Source organism: Squalius cephalus (genome assembly GCF_949319135.1).
Source record: "Squalius cephalus genome assembly, chromosome: 15".
Lineage (NCBI taxonomy): Eukaryota > Metazoa > Chordata > Actinopteri > Cypriniformes > Leuciscidae > Squalius > Squalius cephalus.
The window spans coordinates 210001-230000 of NC_137136.1; the positions used below are offsets into that span (position 1 = coordinate 210001).

General features: G+C 49.1%; 1 protein-coding gene across 3 annotated transcripts in view; it reads right to left on the bottom strand.

Moving 5' to 3' along the window:
• Window positions 1-20000, bottom strand: part of vps13b (vacuolar protein sorting 13 homolog B) — a 237474-nt gene that overhangs the window by 146395 nt on the left and 71079 nt on the right. For all 3 annotated transcript variants that reach the window (XM_079894253.1, XM_079894254.1, XM_079894255.1), the window contains one exon: window positions 18384-18560. In XM_079894253.1, coding sequence (XP_079750379.1) covers window positions 18384-18560 — 177 coding nt within the window. The remainder of the gene's footprint in view (window positions 1-18383; window positions 18561-20000) is intronic.

A 20000-nucleotide genomic window follows, 5' to 3' on the forward strand; every position in this document is an offset into this window, starting at 1 on the left:
GGGAAATAATGCAACAGAGTTTGATTCCAGAAGAAAATAGCATCACAGTCCAGCTTAAGGAAGTTCAGTGATGCTTCATTTTTGTTGTAAATAAGTTATTAATTTAGTTCATTTATATAATAAGCCGCTCTGGAGAAAACCGTGATGTCATCGTCCAGCTCAGTTCAGTTCTCATATAATGGTGTCAGTGCAGGAGATCAATAATATTGTTGAATATTAAATGTCCCCAACTAAGCCGCCAAAAGACAAAGGCGACAGTGAAGGAACCAAAACTCCATCAGTGACAGAATGGAGAATAATCCAGACTCAGTCGCTCAGTTCTCCTCTGGCCAACGAACCAGCAGTGTGTGATTATGATTCAGGCATTACAGGTCAGAGGTCAGATTGGATCAGAACATTCAGAATAAGTTACGACATAACCCACATCAAAGGCCTGGTTTACGAGTCTCACTACTAGTTTTGAGAAAATACTTTAATCTAAATTCATTTAATTCAGTGTCTTTATGTGAAATATACAACAAAGGAAATTCATAGCTGTCAAATGACACACATGATAGTTTTTTCAGCCGGACGAGGAAGAATTGTTAGGAGAACAGGACCAGTGTGTTCCTGTGAGAGTGTGTGAGCTGTGAACAGAGATCAGAGCTCTCGGACCCGCACCGGCCCCGGGGCCCACACACCCTCCAGCCGGAGATCGGGTTTCAGTCCGGGTGTTGGAGGGCCGATCAAAGCCCGTACACCTGCTGTCATTATTCTCCTGCTCAAACACTGAGCATCAGCCAGCTGGAGCCCTGACGCTCATACACACACTTCATCCCTCCATCAGCTCCAGACACTCTTAAAGGTGACATTATGCCCTTTTCACAAGATAATATAAATCTCTGGTGTCCCCAGAATGTGTCTGTGAAATTTCAGCTCAAAATACCAGATCATTTATTATAGTTTGTCAAATTTGCCCCTTTTTGGGTGTGAGCAGAAACACGCTGTTTTAGTGTGTGTCCCTTTAAATGCAGATGAGCATTAGCTCCGCCTCCGTTCAGAAGAGGGCGGAGCCTTTACACGAGCTTCAGAAACTCCGGCAATAACAGAACAGGCCAATCTCCCTCATCCAGAATCCCAGAATAACCAGTAGCGAGTGCAGCCTTACGGAGAGACTCAGGAAGAGCTTCTGAATGTTAGTGGAGACATTTCTGTAGTTGTTGTGGAGTTACACTGATCATCTCATCATCATGTTTAACTTCTCCACAAGTGTCCACAGTTCCTGAGGTCTTTATAAGACAGCGGTGACATGTTCTGGTCAATAGTGTTCAGTGCTCGTCTGTGCTCAACCACAGAACAGTTTCAGGCTCTGCTGGATCTTCATCAGTGCGTTAGAACTGGTCTCTGTTGTCGCTTGTGGAACCAAATGTCGCTGGTGTGTGTAAACGTGCAGATTAAGGGCCGGTAATATTATAATAAGATCCTCTTCATACGTCAGAAGGAGAGCAAAATCTTATCGACTTATTTTTTGACATGCTTGCAGAGAAAGACTCACCAGAACACAGTTACTGGGTTTCACTTTTCACGTTTTCTGGGTCGGTAGAAGCACTGGACCCGATTATAGCACTGACACATGTGAAAAGTCAGATTTTCATGATATGTCCCCTTTAAAGGAGAACTCCGGTCAATTTTAACATTGAGCTCATTTTTTTGTACATTTGGAGTGCTGTCAATACAGAGAACAACGACAAAAATCGGTGTTGCCTACACCGAGTTATTCTATTTTTAAAATTTGCACCCTGTTGACTTCAATGGGGCAAGTACTAAACCTGCTTTTAGCCTCTTAACATCCTTGATGTGTCATTACAAGTGCACAGAAAATGTGAGTGATTCCTTCAGAGTGAACACCGATTGCTGAGTTCACACGCATAGGTTTAATACCCATGATCACGCGCGTGAACTCGGCAATCGACTACTTTGGACTTCAACCGAAAAACAGGATGTAAACAAAGGTATGTGCGCTGGCTTAAATAACATCATTTTTATACATTTCTTTCACATCTACTGCAGTCAGACTCACTCGTGTTCACTCTGAAGGAATCACTCACATTTTCTGTGCACTTGTAATGACACATCAAGGATGTTAAGAGGCTAAAAGCAGGTTTAGTACTTGCCCCATTGAAGTCAACAGGGTGCAAATTTTAAAAATAGAATAACTCGGTGTAGGCAACACTGATTTTTGTCGTTGTTCTCTGTATTGACAGCACTCCAAATGTACAAAAAAATGAGCTCAATGTTAAAATTGACCGGAGTTCTCCTTTAATGAAGCTGTGTGTCTGCAGAAGATGCAGCTCCGCTAACGGGAGAAACACGTCGAGCATCAATGCCTGGTGGCGTTCACAATCTCGATCTGTTGAACTGAACATTAAAGGCGTCTTTGTTCTCAAACTGCAGCTCTACACCGAACATCTTCTGCACTCGCTGCGTTCGACCCCTGCGTTTCATTAAATGTAGCATTTTGAAATCCCAGAGTTCTGAGAAAGACATAAATCAAACTCTCACAGCTGCATGAGTGCCTGAGGAGAACACATGCTCCGCTGCGCTGTTTCTATCGCCATAAAGCTTGACTCGCCTCGCGGTTCCCAGGGGATGAGAACAGAGAGAGAGAGAGAGAGAGAGAGAGAGAGAGAGAGAGAGAGAGAGAGAGAGAGAGAGAGAGAGAGAGAGTGAGAGAGTGAGAGAGTAAGAGAGTAAGAGAGTCAGAGAGAGAGAGAGAGAGACAGAGAGAGAGAGAGAGAGAGAGAGAGAGAAGAGAGAGAGAGAGAGTCAGAGAGAGAGAGAGTCAGAGAGAGAGAGAGAGTCAGAGAGAGAGAGAGAGTCAGAGAGAGAGAGAGAGAGAGAGAGAGAGAGAGAGAGAGAGAGTCAGAGAGAGAGAGAGAGAGAGAGAGAGTCAGAGAGAGAGAGAGTCAGAGAGAGAGAGAGAGAGAGAGAGAGAGAGAGAGAGAGTCAGAGAGAGAGAGAGTCAGAGAGAGAGAGAGTCAGAGAGAGAGAGAGTCAGAGAGAGAGAGAGTCAGAGAGAGAGAGAGAGTCAGAGAGAGAGAGAGAGTCAGAGAGAGAGAGAGAGAGAGAGAGAGAGAGAGAGTGAGAGAGTGAGAGAGTAAGAGAGTCAGAGAGAGAGAGAGTGAGAGAGTGAGAGAGTAAGAGAGTCAGAGAGAGAGAGAGAGTGAGAGAGTGAGAGAGTAAGAGAGTCAGAGAGAGAGAGAGAGAGAGAGAGAGAGAGAGAGAGAGAGAGAGTCAGAGAGAGAGAGAGAGAGAGAGAGAGAGAGAGAGAGAGAGAGACCTGCAGCCTGAAGGGCCTGCGCGCACGCGCTCGCTCGCCCTGCACACCCGTAAGAGAGCCACTAATCCACACACACCACCTGCTGCCAGATGTGTGACGGGACCGTCAGTGCGCCGCTCATGTGCACTGGGATACTGTATCCCACAAAGCAATGTGACAAAGAACTGGAAGTGAAATGGATCAGACTGACAAAGTTAAACCATTTCAACAATGTTGCTAACTAGAGTGCGTCTCAATCAGCCGAGTCGAGTCGAGTCACAATTTATTTCTATAGCACATTTAAAAGCAACAGTGCTATACAACAAAACGTCGAGCATATAAAAGGAAAGCTTTAAAGGAAAACATGCAGCGTACAAAAGATAAACACTTTACATAAAATACAATCAGAAAACTTCAACATAAACCTTTAAACTAATCTTAATCAAAAGCCAGAAAGAATAAATAAGATTTAAGAGCCGATTTAAAACTGGCTAACAAACCTCCCAATTATGGGCAAACTGTTCCAAAGTTTAGGTTCTGCAGCAGAGAAGGCCTGAGCTCACTAGCTCATCAGTGTATCGTGTGCACTAGTTAGGGCACTGGTAAGATCACTCACTGGGACACTGATGACTCTGTTTATCCTACATGACAATCTCAAATCTCATCATCAAAAAGTGTCTTTGTTATACAACGTCACTACTGGTATTTTTGAACAATGTCAGAACTGATGTGTTTTGCGCTTCTGAACTTCATTAAGGGAACATAGTGCGCATCGGTGCTCCCTGGTGTTCACAGTGCATTGTGGGACTCTTTAGGGAGCAAATGTTTCAGTGCACTAGAAGGATACTGAGATTGATTCAACCTTTAAAATGACTCCCTAACTAGTGCCCTGACTGCCTTAGTCTAGAGTCACAGATACAGATGTGATTTATCACAGAATAAATAAATAAAAATTACAAAATACAATTGCATGCGTTTTCAAGATGATATCTGAACACCACTGGGGAAATTAAACAAGCAAAATAATAAGTATATGTATAAGTCATGCGTATAGTAGCTTGTTTCCACCACAAAATAAAAAAAGGTAATTACAACTTTTTCTCTGATTTGTGAGATATAAACTTCTTAGAAAAAAAATTCGAAGAGAAAAGTCAGTAACACTTTACAATAAGGTTTGTTAGTTAACATTAGTTAAGTACATTAGTTGAACTAATAATGAACTGCACATATACAGCATTTATTAATCTTTGTTAATGTTAATTTCAACATTTACAAATACTTTATTAAAATCTTTTTAACATTAGTTAATGCACTGTGAACTAACATGAACTAACAATGAACAGCTGTATTTTTATTTACTAACATTAACAAAGATTAACAAATACAGTAACAAATGGATTGCTCATGGTTAGTTCATGTTAGTTAATACATTAACTTATTTTAAAGGGTACATAACATGCACAGTTTCACCTAATCTCATGTTAATCTTGAGTACCTATAGAGTAGTAGTGCATCCTTAATATCTCAAAAAAGTGTTTAGTTTTATTATATTTAGAAAAGAAAAATACAGCTTTCCGATTCTCTCCGGAAAAAGCCGAGGTCCTGGAGGCGGAGCTATAGAGTCAAGCGGTAGTTCTTGATTTCCAGCGAAAGACAGAAATCTGATCCAGTTGTACTTACATGAATGGGGTCTTTTATCACTGGGACCGCTCCACGTTTTAATAGCAAACGATTTGCAAATCCAGCGTCGACCTGAGCCTTGTTAATAAAACATTCGTCACTGAAATGGCCAGAACACACAACCGCACTTCCTACACTCCGTTGCTGCCCCGGAAAAACAAACTGCATCTACTGTTCCTGTAACACTGGGTTCTTTGGAAAACTGAACACGGTAAGCTTTCCCTCACATCCAAATACACACTTTTTTGGAGACATTCTTGAACAAATCCTATGCAGCGCTGCCGATGATTTCCTGTTGAAGCGCGTTGATGTGCGCGGTCTCGCTCTCCTCTAGTCGACGTGTGCGCGGGCGAGCTTTTCCGAGAGAAATGCTCATATAAGGAGTTGCACTCTGATCTACGTCATTAGATCCACGATCTAAAAAAAACCAGCCGAAACTTGCACCAACCCGGAAGTAAGATTTTCAGCATAGAAATTCTCCGTTATTCGTCCAAAATATTTTTTTAAAACTTTGCCCATGTTTAGCATGAGAATCTATCTCTTTAACACTGTAAACAACTCTGAATACATGAAACACCATTGTACCCCCCCTTTAACTAATGAACCTTATTGTAAAGTGTTACTGAAAAGTCAGAACGGTGACATACAACGTCTCAGTTATCTTTATTTATTCCATTGATGCGACTGATGCATCGTTTCTGCTGCGTCACGGACTGAACAGTAACATGAAAATGACAATCACTGCATGCGTTCATCATTCGTAATGTCAGAACAGACGAGTGCGAAGGGTTTGCGAAGGGTTTGCGAAGGGTTTGCGAAGGGTTTGCGAAGGGTTTCCGAAGGGTTAGCGAAGGGTTAACTCAGCGAAGGGTTAGCGAAGGGTTTGCGAAGGGTTAACTCAGCGAAGGGTAAGCACAGCGAAGGGTAAGCACAGCGAAGGGTAAGCACAGCGAAGGGTAAGCACAGCGAAGGGTTTGCGAAGGGTTAACTCAGCGAAGGGTAAGCACAGCGAAGGGTAAGCACAGCGAAGGGTAAGCACAGCGAAGGGTAAGCACAGCGAAGGGTAAGCACAGCGAAGGGTAAGCACAGCGAAGGGTAAGCACAGCGAAGGGTTAGCGAAGGGTTAACACAGCGAAGGGTTAGCACAGCGAAGGGTAAGCACAGCGAAGGGTTAGCGAAGGGTTAGCGAAGGGTTAGCGAAGGGTTAACACAGCGAAGGGTAAGCACAGCGAAGGGTAAGCACAGCGAAGGGTAAGCACAGCGAAGGGTTAGCGAAGGGTTAACACAGCGAAGGGTAAGCACAGCGAAGGGTAAGCACAGCGAAGGGTAAGCACAGCGAAGGGTTAGCGAAGGGTTAACACAGCGAAGGGTTAACACAGCGAAGGGTAAGCACAGCGAAGGGTTAGCGAAGGGTTAACACAGCGAAGGGTTAGCGAAGGGTTAGCGAAGGATTAATACAGCGAAGGGTTAGTGAAGGGTTAATACAGCGGAGGGTTAATACAGCGGAGGGTTAACACAGCGAAGGGTTAACACAGCGAAGGGTTAATACAGCGGAAGGTTAATACAGCGGAAGGTTAATACAGCGAAGGGTTAATACAGCGAAGGGTTAATACAGCGGAAGGTTAAAACAGCAAAGGGTTACCGAAAGGTTAATACAGCGAAGGGTCAGCGAAGGGTCAGCGAAGGGTTAATACAGCGAAAGGTTAATACAGCGAAGGGTTAATACAGCGAAAGGTTAATACAGCGAAGGGTTAATACAGCGAAAGGTTAATACAGCGAAGGGTTAATACAGCGAAGGGTTAATACAGCGAAGGGTTAATACAGCGGAAGGTTAAAACAGCAAAGGGTTACCGAAAGGTTAATACAGCGAAGGGTCAGCGAAGGGTCAGCGAAGGGTTAATACAGCGAAAGGTTAACACAGCGAAGGGTTAACACAGCGAAGGGTTAATACAGCGGAAGGTTAATACAGCGGAAGGTTAATACAGCGAAGGGTTAATACAGCGAAGGGTTAATACAGCGGAAGGTTAAAACAGCAAAGGGTTACCGAAAGGTTAATACAGCGAAGGGTCAGCGAAGGGTCAGCGAAGGGTTAATACAGCGAAAGGTTAATACAGCGAAGGGTTAATACAGCGAAAGGTTAATACAGCGAAGGGTTAATACAGCGAAAGGTTAATACAGCGAAGGGTTAATACAGCGAAGGGTTAGCACAACGAAGGGTTAACGAAGGGTTAACACCGCGTAAAATCACTGTATGTCCATAAAAGAGGCGTTCAAAGCCGCACGGCCGGGATCCTTCTGTGATAAATCCAACGCCTTTAATTGCCTTTAATTTATTAGTGTGTTCCAACCTCAGGCTCATTAAACAGAAACATATTGGTCTGCGTCTACGGGAGTTTAACAAGGACAGAACTCCCATTTTCTAAGTAAATTGGAATTTCTTTTTAATTCACTGGTAAACAATGGAATGGAAAGCAGATGTAGCGCAGCGAAGTCGAGGCCCGTCTTCAAGCTAACAGAGCCAGAGATGCAGATGGGCCTGGGAATTATTTAAATGTCATTTCAAGGTAATTAAACGTTACAGTTTTGAAGAACGCTTTGAGGTTCAAGTGCTCAGGAAAGGAGTAAAGGGAGATAAAGACGCAAGAACAGAGCGGGAACGCTTCCAAGCACATCTGGGTCTCCGGGACCGTGTTCTCCAGTTCAGCGCGAGATCCAGAAAAAGATTATTATGGAATTCATAAAATACATGTCGAAGGTTTAGAAATATTACTGGGCAGATTAAAGGCGAACGCTGCAATATAATGTTATAAAGCATGGCTTGAAGACTTGGAGGAAAACACACAGAGACGTTCCTCAGAGAGAGAGTGTATCATCTCATCTCATCTAACAGAGGACATCTGAGATATCCCAGAATCCCCTGCTTCACTCTCATAGAGAGAGTCTAGCTGTGTCCGAAACCGCTCACTTGTTCACTAATCCCTATATAGTGTATGGCATTTGAGTGCAGATAAAGGAGGGAACGAAATGAAGTCAGTGAATCGGACGCTGACGTTTACACTGCGTCGCAGAAGCGGCTTTGTCACACGTAGTAATAAAACTCATTTTAACTTACTTAATTTATAAAATAATATTAACAACAATAACAATCATAATGACTTCATTTTGTAATTATTTATACCTCTGTACCAGCTTTGTAGTTTCATCGATTGAAATTGTTAGAAACTCTCACGCTCACAGATGACGTGGTCGTTGAGTGTATGATTATTACATTCGAATGAATACGCTACCTACAGATGATTAACGAATATTTTTTAATCATCCACCAAATTATCATCTCTTCCATTCAGTTTAACGAGTTAACAACAATGCCACAAATTATTAAAACACCTGGCTGTTAGTAAAACACATTAAATTGAGCTAATGCCTAAATAATATATTTTAATAATAAAAAGAATATAATTTACCTTATTAATATCATTTCATTTAAATTTAAAATTCATCTATATAATATTGTCTCTATATTTTAATGTTTTTTTCGAGTAATGATTAAAAAAAAAAGGTTAAAAAAAACAAAACAAACTAGCATGAAATAAATGTTAAAGCAGAAATAAGAAGGCTGTAAAGTAATCTCTGGTTTAAACTCGTGCGCTCCGTCCTCTCCGCATTGGAATGTGGGAAATAGTACCTCAGCAAGAGGACATTGAATGTACACTAGAATTCAGAGAGGATTGTGGGTAAAAGTAGTGAACGAATGTAGGGAATGATGTCGTTCACTCACTACAAAATGGCCAACACCGATATAGTGCACTATATAGTGTATAGGGAGCGGTTTGGGACACAGCTTTGGACACTAAACACACGTGAAGATCCATGACGTCAAACACAAACGCACAACATCGAGTTCCTCACACAGCTCAGCTGTGATTCGATGTTTACCCTTCTGTCATCATTTACTCTTCATTTACTCATCATTTACTCTTGTGTCTTCAGTGGAACACAAAAGAAGATATTTTGAAGAACGTTGGGAACCAAACAACACTGACTTTCATTAAATGGACAAAAACACCAAGACATTTCTCAGAATATCTTCCTTTGTGTTTGACTGAATAAAGAAAGTCGCATGATGGACAGTGAATGTTGACAGAATGATCTCTTGTGGATGAACTGTCCGTTCTAGTGCCGCGCAACGATTAATCGCATCCAAAATAAACGCTTGTGTTTATGTAATATATGTGTGTGTACTGTGTATAATTGCTTTGTATATATAATACGCACACACGCATGTATAAATTTAAGAAAAATGTGTTATTTATATATAAAATATTTATATTTATATATAAATATATATATATAGTATACACATGCAAATATTTCTGAAATATATACATGCATGTGTGTGTATTATATATACAAAGCAATTATACACAGTACACACACATTTAATACGTAAACACAAGCGTTTATTTTGGATGCACGCAGCACTATTCCATTCAGGCACGTTTACACAGATCTACTGCAGCTTCAGCCATGAGAGATTCTCCAATGAAGTCACTTTGGATAAAAGCATCTGCAAAATGCGTAAATGTGCATGAGAGAAAGACAAGGGTTTTACTCCACCGACACTGAATGTGTCGCGGACAGAAGGAGCGCGAGACGAGGGACAGAAGGAGCGCGAGACGAGGGACAGAAGGAGAGTGAGACGAGGTACAGAAGGAGCGCGAGACGAGGTACAGAAGGAGCGCGAGACGAGGGACAGAAGGAGAGTGAGACGAGGTACAGAAGGAGAGTGAGACGAGGGACAGAAGGAGCGCGAGACGAGGGACAGAAGGAGCGCGAGACGAGGGACAGAACGAGAGTGAGACGAGGTACAGAAGGAGTGCGAGACGAGGTACAGAAGGAGCGCGAGACGAGGGACAGAAGGAGCGCGAGACGAGGGACAGAACGAGAGTGAGACGAGGTACAGAAGGAGCGCGAGACGAGGTACAGAACGAGAGTGAGACGAGGGACAGAAGGAGCGCGAGACGAGGTACAGAACGAGAGTGAGACGAGGGACAGAAGGAGCGCGAGACGAGGGACAGAACGAGCGCGAGACGAGGGACAGAACGAGAGTGAGACGAGGGACAGAAGGAGCGTGAGACGAGGGACAGAACGAGCGCGAGACGAGGGACAGAAGGAGAGTGAGACGAGGTACAGAAGGAGCGCGAGACGAGGTACAGAAGGAGCGCGAGACGAGGTACAGAAGGAGCGTGAGACGAGGGACAGAAGGAGCGCGAGACGAGGGACAGAACGAGAGTGAGACGAGGTACAGAAGGAGCGCGAGACGAGGTACAGAACGAGAGTGAGACGAGGGACAGAAGGAGCGTGAGACGAGGGACAGAAGGAGCGCGAGACGAGGGACAGAACGAGAGTGAGACGAGGTACAGAAGGAGCGCGAGACGAGGTACAGAACGAGAGTGAGACGAGGGACAGAAGGAGCGCGAGACGAGGTACAGAACGAGAGTGAGACGAGGGACAGAAGGAGCGCGAGACGAGGTACAGAACGAGCGCGAGACGAGGTACAGAAGGAGCGCGAGACGAGGTACAGAAGGAGCGCGAGACGAGGGACAGAAGGAGCGCGAGACGAGGTACAGAAGGAGCGTGAGACGAGGGACAGAACGAGCGTGAGACGAGGGACAGAAGGAGCGGGAGACGAGGGACAGAACGAGCGCGAGACGAGGGACAGAAGGAGCGCGAGACGAGAGACAGAAGGAGCGCGAGACGAGGGACAGAACGAGAGTGAGACGAGGTACAGAAGGAGCGTGAGACGAGGGACAGAACGAGAGCGAGACGAGGGACAGAAGGAGCGCGAGACGAGGGACAGAACGAGCGCGAGACGAGGGACAGAAGGAGCGCGAGACGAGAGACAGAAGGAGCGCGAGACGAGGGACAGAACGAGAGTGAGACGAGGTACAGAAGGAGCGCGAGACGAGGTACAGAAGGAGCGCGAGACGAGGGACAGAAGGAGCGCGAGACGAGGTACAGAACGAGAGTGAGACGAGGGACAGAAGGAGCGCGAGACGAGGTACAGAACGAGCGCGAGACGAGGTACAGAAGGAGCGCGAGACGAGGTACAGAACGAGAGTGAGACGAGGTACAGAACGAGCGCGAGACGAGGTACAGAACGAGCGCGAGACGAGGGACAGAAGGAGCGCGAGACGAGGGACAGAAGGAGCGCGAGACGAGGGACAGAACGAGCGCGAGACGAGGGACAGAAGGAGCGCGAGACGAGAGACAGAAGGAGCGCGAGACGAGGGACAGAACGAGAGTGAGACGAGGTACAGAAGGAGCGCGAGACGAGAGACAGAAGGAGCGCGAGACGAGGGACAGAACGAGAGTGAGACGAGGTACAGAAGGAGCGCGAGACGAGGTACAGAACGAGCGCGAGACGAGGGACAGAAGGAGCGCGAGACGAGGGACAGAAGGAGCGCGAGACGAGGGACAGAACGAGCGCGAGACGAGGGACAGAAGGAGCGCGAGACGAGAGACAGAAGGAGCGCGAGACGAGGGACAGAACGAGAGTGAGACGAGGTACAGAAGGAGCGCGAGACGAGGTACAGAAGGAGCGCGAGACGAGGTACAGAAGGAGCGTGAGACGAGGGACAGAAGGAGCGCGAGACGAGGGACAGAACGAGAGTGAGACGAGGTACAGAAGGAGCGCGAGACGAGGTACAGAACGAGAGTGAGACGAGGGACAGAAGGAGCGCGAGACGAGGTACAGAACGAGAGTGAGACGAGGGACAGAAGGAGCGCGAGACGAGGTACAGAACGAGAGTGAGACGAGGGACAGAAGGAGCGCGAGACGAGGGACAGAACGAGAGTGAGACGAGGTACAGAAGGAGCGCGAGACGAGGTACAGAACGAGAGTGAGACGAGGGACAGAAGGAGCGCGAGACGAGGGACAGAAGGAGCGCGAGACGAGAGACAGAAGGAGCGCGAGACGAGGGACAGAACGAGAGTGAGACGAGGTACAGAAGGAGCGCGAGACGAGAGACAGAAGGAGCGCGAGACGAGGGACAGAACGAGAGTGAGACGAGGTACAGAAGGAGCGTGAGACGAGGGACAGAACGAGAGCGAGACGAGGGACAGAAGGAGCGCGAGACGAGGGACAGAACGAGCGCGAGACGAGGGACAGAAGGAGCGCGAGACGAGAGACAGAAGGAGCGCGAGACGAGGGACAGAACGAGAGTGAGACGAGGTACAGAAGGAGCGCGAGACGAGGTACAGAAGGAGCGCGAGACGAGGGACAGAAGGAGCGCGAGACGAGGTACAGAACGAGAGTGAGACGAGGGACAGAAGGAGCGCGAGACGAGGTACAGAACGAGCGCGAGACGAGGTACAGAAGGAGCGCGAGACGAGGTACAGAACGAGAGTGAGACGAGGTACAGAACGAGCGCGAGACGAGGTACAGAACGAGCGCGAGACGAGGGACAGAAGGAGCGCGAGACGAGGGACAGAAGGAGCGCGAGACGAGGGACAGAACGAGCGCGAGACGAGGGACAGAAGGAGCGCGAGACGAGAGACAGAAGGAGCGCGAGACGAGGGACAGAACGAGAGTGAGACGAGGTACAGAAGGAGCGCGAGACGAGAGACAGAAGGAGCGCGAGACGAGGGACAGAACGAGAGTGAGACGAGGTACAGAAGGAGCGCGAGACGAGGTACAGAACGAGCGCGAGACGAGGGACAGAAGGAGCGCGAGACGAGGGACAGAAGGAGCGCGAGACGAGGGACAGAACGAGCGCGAGACGAGGGACAGAAGGAGCGCGAGACGAGAGACAGAAGGAGCGCGAGACGAGGGACAGAACGAGAGTGAGACGAGGTACAGAAGGAGCGCGAGACGAGGTACAGAAGGAGCGCGAGACGAGGTACAGAAGGAGCGTGAGACGAGGGACAGAAGGAGCGCGAGACGAGGGACAGAACGAGAGTGAGACGAGGTACAGAAGGAGCGCGAGACGAGGTACAGAACGAGAGTGAGACGAGGGACAGAAGGAGCGCGAGACGAGGTACAGAACGAGAGTGAGACGAGGGACAGAAGGAGCGCGAGACGAGGTACAGAACGAGAGTGAGACGAGGGACAGAAGGAGCGCGAGACGAGGGACAGAACGAGAGTGAGACGAGGTACAGAAGGAGCGCGAGACGAGGTACAGAACGAGAGTGAGACGAGGGACAGAAGGAGCGCGAGACGAGGGACAGAACGAGAGTGAGACGAGGGACAGAACGAGCGCGAGACGAGGGACAGAACGAGCGCGAGACGAGGTACAGAAGGAGCGCGAGACGAGGTACAGAACGAGAGTGAGACGAGGGACAGAAGGAGCGTGAGACGAGGGACAGAACGAGCGCGAGACGAGGGACAGAAGGAGCGCGAGACGAGGGACAGAACGAGAGTGAGACGAGGTACAGAAGGAGCTCGAGACGAGGTACAGAACGAAAGTGAGACGAGGTACAGAACGAGCGTGAGACGAGGGACAGAACGAGGGACAGAAGGAGCGTGAGACGAGGGACAGAACGAGCGCGAGACGAGGGACAGAACGAGAGTGAGACGAGGGACAGAAGGAGCGCGAGACGAGGGACAGAGCGAGCGCGAGACGAGGGACAGAAGGAGCGTGAGACGAGGGACAGAAGGAGCGCGAGACGAGGGACAGAACGAGCGCGAGACGAGGGACAGAACGAGAGTGAGACGAGGGACAGAAGGAGCGCGAGACGAGGGACAGAGCGAGCGCGAGACGAGGGACAGAAGGAGCGTGAGACGAGGGACAGAAGGAGCGCGAGACGAGGGACAGAACGAGCGCGAGACGAGGTACAGAACGAGAGTGAGACGAGGGACAGAAGGAGCGTGAGACGAGGGACAGAGCGAGCGCGAGACGAGGGACAGAAGGAGCGCGAGACGAGGGACAGAAGGAGCGCGAGACGAGGGACAGAACGAGAGTGAGACGAGGGACAGAAGGAGCGTGAGACGAGGGACAGAAGGAGCGCGAGACGAGGGACAGAAGGAGCGCGAGACGAGGGACAGAACGAGAGTGAGACGAGGGACAGAAGGAGCGCGAGACGAGGTACAGAAGGAGCGCGAGACGAGGGACAGAAGGAGCGTGAGACGAGGGACAGAACGAGCGTGAGACGAGGTACAGAACGAGAGTGAGACGAGGGACAGAAGGAGCGCGAGACGAGGGACAGAACGAGAGTGAGACGAGGGACAGAAGGAGCGCGAGACGAGGGACAGAAGGAGCGCGAGACGAGGGACAGAAGGAGCGTGAGACGAGGGACAGAACGAGCGTGAGACGAGGTACAGAACGAGAGTGAGACGAGGGACAGAAGGAGCGCGAGACGAGGGACAGAACGAGCGTGAGACGAGGTACAGAACGAGAGTGAGACGAGGGACAGAAGGAGCGCGAGACGAGGGACAGAACGAGAGTGAGACGAGGTACAGAACGAGAGTGAGACGAGGGACAGAAGGAGCGTGAGACGAGGGACAGAACGAGCGTGAGACGAGGTACAGAACGAGAGTGAGACGAGGGACAGAAGGAGCGCGAGACGAGGGACAGAACGAGCGTGAGACGAGGTACAGAACGAGAGTGAGACGAGGGACAGAAGGAGCGTGAGACGAGGGACAGAACGAGCGTGAGACGAGGTACAGAACGAGAGTGAGACGAGGGACAGAAGGAGCGCGAGACGAGGGACAGAACGAGAGTGAGACGAGGGACAGAAGGAGCGCGAGACGAGGTACAGAACGAGAGTGAGACGAGGTACAGAAGGAGCGCGAGACGAGGGACAGAACGAGAGTGAGACGAGGTACAGAAGGAGCGCGAGACGAGGTACAGAAGGAGCGTGAGACGAGGGACAGAACGAGCGTGAGACGAGGTACAGAACGAGAGTGAGACGAGGGACAGAAGGAGCGCGAGACGAGGGACAGAACGAGAGTGAGACGAGGGACAGAAGGAGCGCGAGACGAGGGACAGAAGGAGCGCGAGACGAGGGACAGAAGGAGCGCGAGACGAGGGACAGAACGAGAGTGAGACGAGGGACAGAAGGAGCGCGAGACGAGGGACAGAACGAGAGTGAGACGAGGTACAGAAGGAGCGCGAGACGAGGGACAGAAGGAGCGTGAGACGAGGGACAGAACGAGCGTGAGACGAGGTACAGAACGAGAGTGAGACGAGGGACAGAAGGAGCGCGAGACGAGGGACAGAACGAGAGTGAGACGAGGGACAGAAGGAGCGCGAGACGAGGGACAGAAGGAGCGCGAGACGAGGGACAGAAGGAGCGCGAGACGAGGGACAGAAGGAGCGCGAGACGAGGGACAGAAGGAGCGCGAGACGAGGGACAGAAGGAGCGCGAGACGAGGGACAGAAGGAGCGCGAGACGAGGGACAGAAGGAGCGCGAGACGAGGGACAGAAGGAGCGCGAGACGAGGGACAGAACGAGAGTGAGACGAGGGACAGAAGGAGCGCGAGACGAGGGACAGAAGGAGCGCGAGACGAGGGACAGAAGGAGCGCGAGACGAGGGACAGAACGAGAGTGAGACGAGGGACAGAAGGAGCGTGAGACGAGGGACAGAAGGAGCGTGAGACGAGGGACAGAACGAGCGCGAGACGAGGGACAGAACGAGAGTGAGACGAGGGACAGAAGGAGCGCGAGACGAGGGACAGAACGAGAGTGAGACGAGGTACAGAACGAGCGCGAGACGAGGGACAGAACGAGAGTGAGACGAGGGACAGAAGGAGCGCGAGACGAGGGACAGAAGGAGCGCGAGACGAGGGACAGAACGAGAGTGAGACGAGGGACAGAAGGAGCGCGAGACGAGGGACAGAACGAGAGTGAGACGAGGTACAGAACGAGCGTGAGACGAGGGACAGAACGAGAGTGAGACGAGGGACAGAAGGAGCGCGAGACGAGGGACAGAACGAGAGTGAGACGAGGGACAGAAGGAGCGTGAGACGAGGGACAGAACGAGAGTGAGACGAGGGACAGAACGAGAGTGAGACGAGGGACAGAAGGAGCGCGAGACGAGGGACAGAACGAGCGTGAGACGAGGGACAGAAGGAGCGTGAGACGAGGGACAGAAGGAGCGTGAGACGAGGGACAGAACGAGCGTGAGACGAGGGACAGAAGGAGCGTGAGACGAGGGACAGAAGGAGCGTGAGACGAGGGACAGAAGGAGCGTGAGACGAGGGACAGAAGGAGCGTGAGACGAGGGACAGAACGAGCGTGAGACGAGGGACAGAAGGAGCGTGAGACGAGGGACAGAAGGAGCGTGAGACGAGGGACAGAAGGAGCGTGAGACGAGGGACAGAACGAGCGTGAGACGAGGGACAGAAGGAGCGTGAGACGAGGGACAGAAGGAGCGTGAGACGAGGGACAGAACGAGCGCGAGACGAGGTACAGAAGGAGCGCGAGACGAGGGACAGAACGAGTGATGGGGGACAGAAGCGATCAGAGAGGTTCTGGGAAGAATCTCTTCCACCTCTCCGTAATGATTTCTCTGTATTCTGTTCAAATCAGACTTTAATAATATGTTTCATGTTTATGAGCACCTGCTCTCCTGAAACACACAGTAAATCACTGGAGTGCAGCAGTGAACAGACACACACTTCAGATTAAACACACAGTGACTGAGGAAGATCTGATGCTGTGTGACATTATTGCTGTTTTATTGACGCTTGAAACACTGATTGATGGATTAGACATGATTGATTTCAGGAAGTTGTTCTGAATCTTTTAACATTCCTTTTCAACATTCCAACATTCTGAATCTTCCTCAATATTCTAACATTCCTTCCAACATTCCTTCAAAGCACAAAGATTACTGTGATTATGGGATGGCAGGAGCTCCAGATAATGATGTTTAGTGTAATTATGTTCAGCTGAAAACAGCAGACTTAAAAGATCAATTCTGTGAGATTTAAGAATCAGTATCGGTTTATCAGAATGAAGGTTGATTCATCTCCTTACAGTCACTGTGGATGGGTATAAAGAATCCCTGAGTTAATAAAGCTCTGGAGGACTGAGCGCCTCCGTGTTACACACACACACACACACACACTAATGCTGATTCACTGCCAGAGCACGACGAGTCTGGATCCTCTCAAGCCTTCTGTCTCCTCGACCTTCACATCTTATGGAGGATTTAGTATAAAGACGTTCAACACACTGACACACACACTCAATCTCACACACACACACACTAACAGACTAACACACACACACACAAGTGTATATAGGCGTCTCACTTGCCCCATCATGATCAGGTCTCATCTGTGTGTGTGTGTGTGTGTGTGTGTGTGTGTGTGTGTGTGTGTGTGTGAGTGCTCCTGCTGAGGGAGCTGTAGTGAGATCTGGAGGAGATCAGGAGACAGGAGAGACGCAGGTGTGTGTGTGTGTGTGTGTGTGTGTGTGTGTGTGTGTGTGTGTGTGTGTGTGTCTCACCGGGGGTTGGGTGAGTGCTCCTGCTGAGGGAGCTGTAGTGAGATCTGGAGGAGATCAGGAGACAGGAGAGACGCAGGTGTGTGTGTGTGTGTGTGTGTGTGTGTGTGTGTGTGTGTGTGTGTGTGTGTGTGTCTCACCGGGGTTGGGTGAGTGCTCCTGCTGAGGGAGCTGTAGTGAGATCTGGAGGAGATCAGGAGACAGGAGAGACGCAGGTGTGTGTGTGTGTGTGTGTGTGTGTGTGTGTGTGTGTCTCACCGGGGTTGGGTGAGTGCTCCTGCTGAGGGAGCTGTAGTGAGATCTGGAGGAGATCAGGAGACAGGAGAAACGCAGGTGTGTGTGTGTGTGTGTGTGTGTGTGTGTGTGTGTGTGTGTGTGTGTGTGTGTGTGTGTGTGTGTGTGTGTCTCACCGGGGTTGGGTGAGTGCTCCTGCTGAGGGAGCTGTAGTGAGATCTGGAGGAGATCAGGAGACAGGAGAGACGCAGGTGTGTGTGTGTGTGTGTGTGTGTGTGTGTGTGTGTGTGTGTGTGTGTGTGTGTGTGTGTGTGTCTCACCGGGGTTGGGTGAGTGCTCCTGCTGAGGGAGCTGTAGTGAGATCTGGAGGAGATCAGGAGACAGGAGAGACGCAGGTGTGTGTGTGTGTGTGTGTGTGTGTGTGTGTGTGTCTCACCGGGGTTGGGTGAGTGCTCCTGCTGAGGGAGCTGTAGTGAGATCTGGAGGAGATCAGGAGACAGGAGAAACGCAGGTGTGTGTGTGTGTGTGTGTGTGTGTGTGTGTGTGTGTGTGTGTGTGTCTCACCGGGGTTGGGTGAGTGCTCCTGCTGAGGGAGCTGTAGTGAGATCTGGAGGAGATCAGGAGACAGGAGAAACGCAGGTGTGTGTGTGTGTGTGTGTGTGTGTGTGTGTGTGTGTGTGTGTGTGTGTGTGTGTGTGTGTGTGTGTGTGTGTCTCACCGGGGTTGGGTGAGTGCTCCTGCTGAGGGAGCTGTAGTGAGATCTGGAGGAGATCAGGAGACAGGAGAGACGCAGGTTTACGGCTCCCGATCAGCCAGTGTCTCGTGTGAAGATCTGTGGTGTCAGATGGACCCTGAACCAGCGGAACCAGCTGCTCCTTCTGCCCTTCACACACACCTGCACACACACACACACACACACACACACACACACACACAGTAAAACATTAATAACCCTGTCTAAACATATTTTGTACAAAGAACATTCATCTGTTATATTCAACATGTTACAGGGTTATAGGCAGTGGGGGGTGATTTAGCATACTTTTTAATTATTTATTAGATTTTATGATGGGGAATGACACATGCAAAATCTAAATCTCTGTCCATCATTTTGTGAGCAATTGTTGATCAAGGAAATTTTCGCACAATATTGGAAATATTTACATTTTAAATCATGAAGGCAAGCCAGTGGATATCACACAAGCAAACTTTGCTCTTGAGTTATACAGGCGGAAAGACTCAAACCCCAGTCGATTATTCACTATACACAGTGAAATTATAAAAACATTACGCTGCATTAACGGTTCATATACGCATGATGTAGTCAGCCGGATCCGGGCCGGATCCAGATCAGATGGAGGACCCGCGCCTAGACACGACCACAACACATCCCTGAAGTGTCAGCAGAGATGGTGTCTACTAGACTCTCCCCTGTGAAGGCCTCATCGACACAACAGCCATCAGCACTGATCCTCAACAAACTCGTCTCCATACCGGCCCAACCACCCAGTAGAGCATTACAGTAATCTAGCCTTGAGGTCAGGAACGCATGAACTAACTGTTCCGCATTTGTCAATGAGAGCATATGGCGTAATTTAGATATATTTTTAAGATGGAAGAATGCAGTTTTACAGATGCTAGACACGTGACTTTCAGATGAAAGATTGGTATCAAAGAGCACACCCACAAACACACACACACACACACACACACACACACACCCACCCAGGTTCCTAACCGACGACGAAGACTTGACAGAGCAGCCATCAAGTGTTAGACAGTATTCTAGATTAGTACGTGAGGAGGTTTTTGGTCCAATAATTATAATCTCTGTTTTTTCAGAATTTAGAAGTAGGAAATAACTAGTCATCCAGTTTTTTATATCAGCTGTGCACTCCGTTAATTTAGTGAATTTGTAAGTTTCGTTAGGTATTGAAGAAGAGTATCATCAGCATAACAGTGAAAGCTAATGCCATGCTTCCTAATGATATCTCCTAGCATACAGAGTATGTGTGTGTGTGTGTGTGTGTGTGTGTGTGTGTGTGTGTGTGTGTGTGTGTGTGTGTGTGTGTGTGTGTGTGTGTGTGTGTGTGTGTGTGTGTGTGTGTGTGTGTGTGTGTGTGTGTGTGTGTGTGTGTGTGTAGCATGTACAGAGTGAACAGCAGCGGTCCTAGTACTGAGCCTTGTGGTACGCCATACTGAACTTGTGATCGATGAGACATCTCATCATTTACTGCTACAAACTGATAACGGTCAGATAAGTGTGATTTAAACCATGCTAGTAAACCATAATAGTATCAAACGCAGCACTAAGATCGAGTAACACTAATAGCGA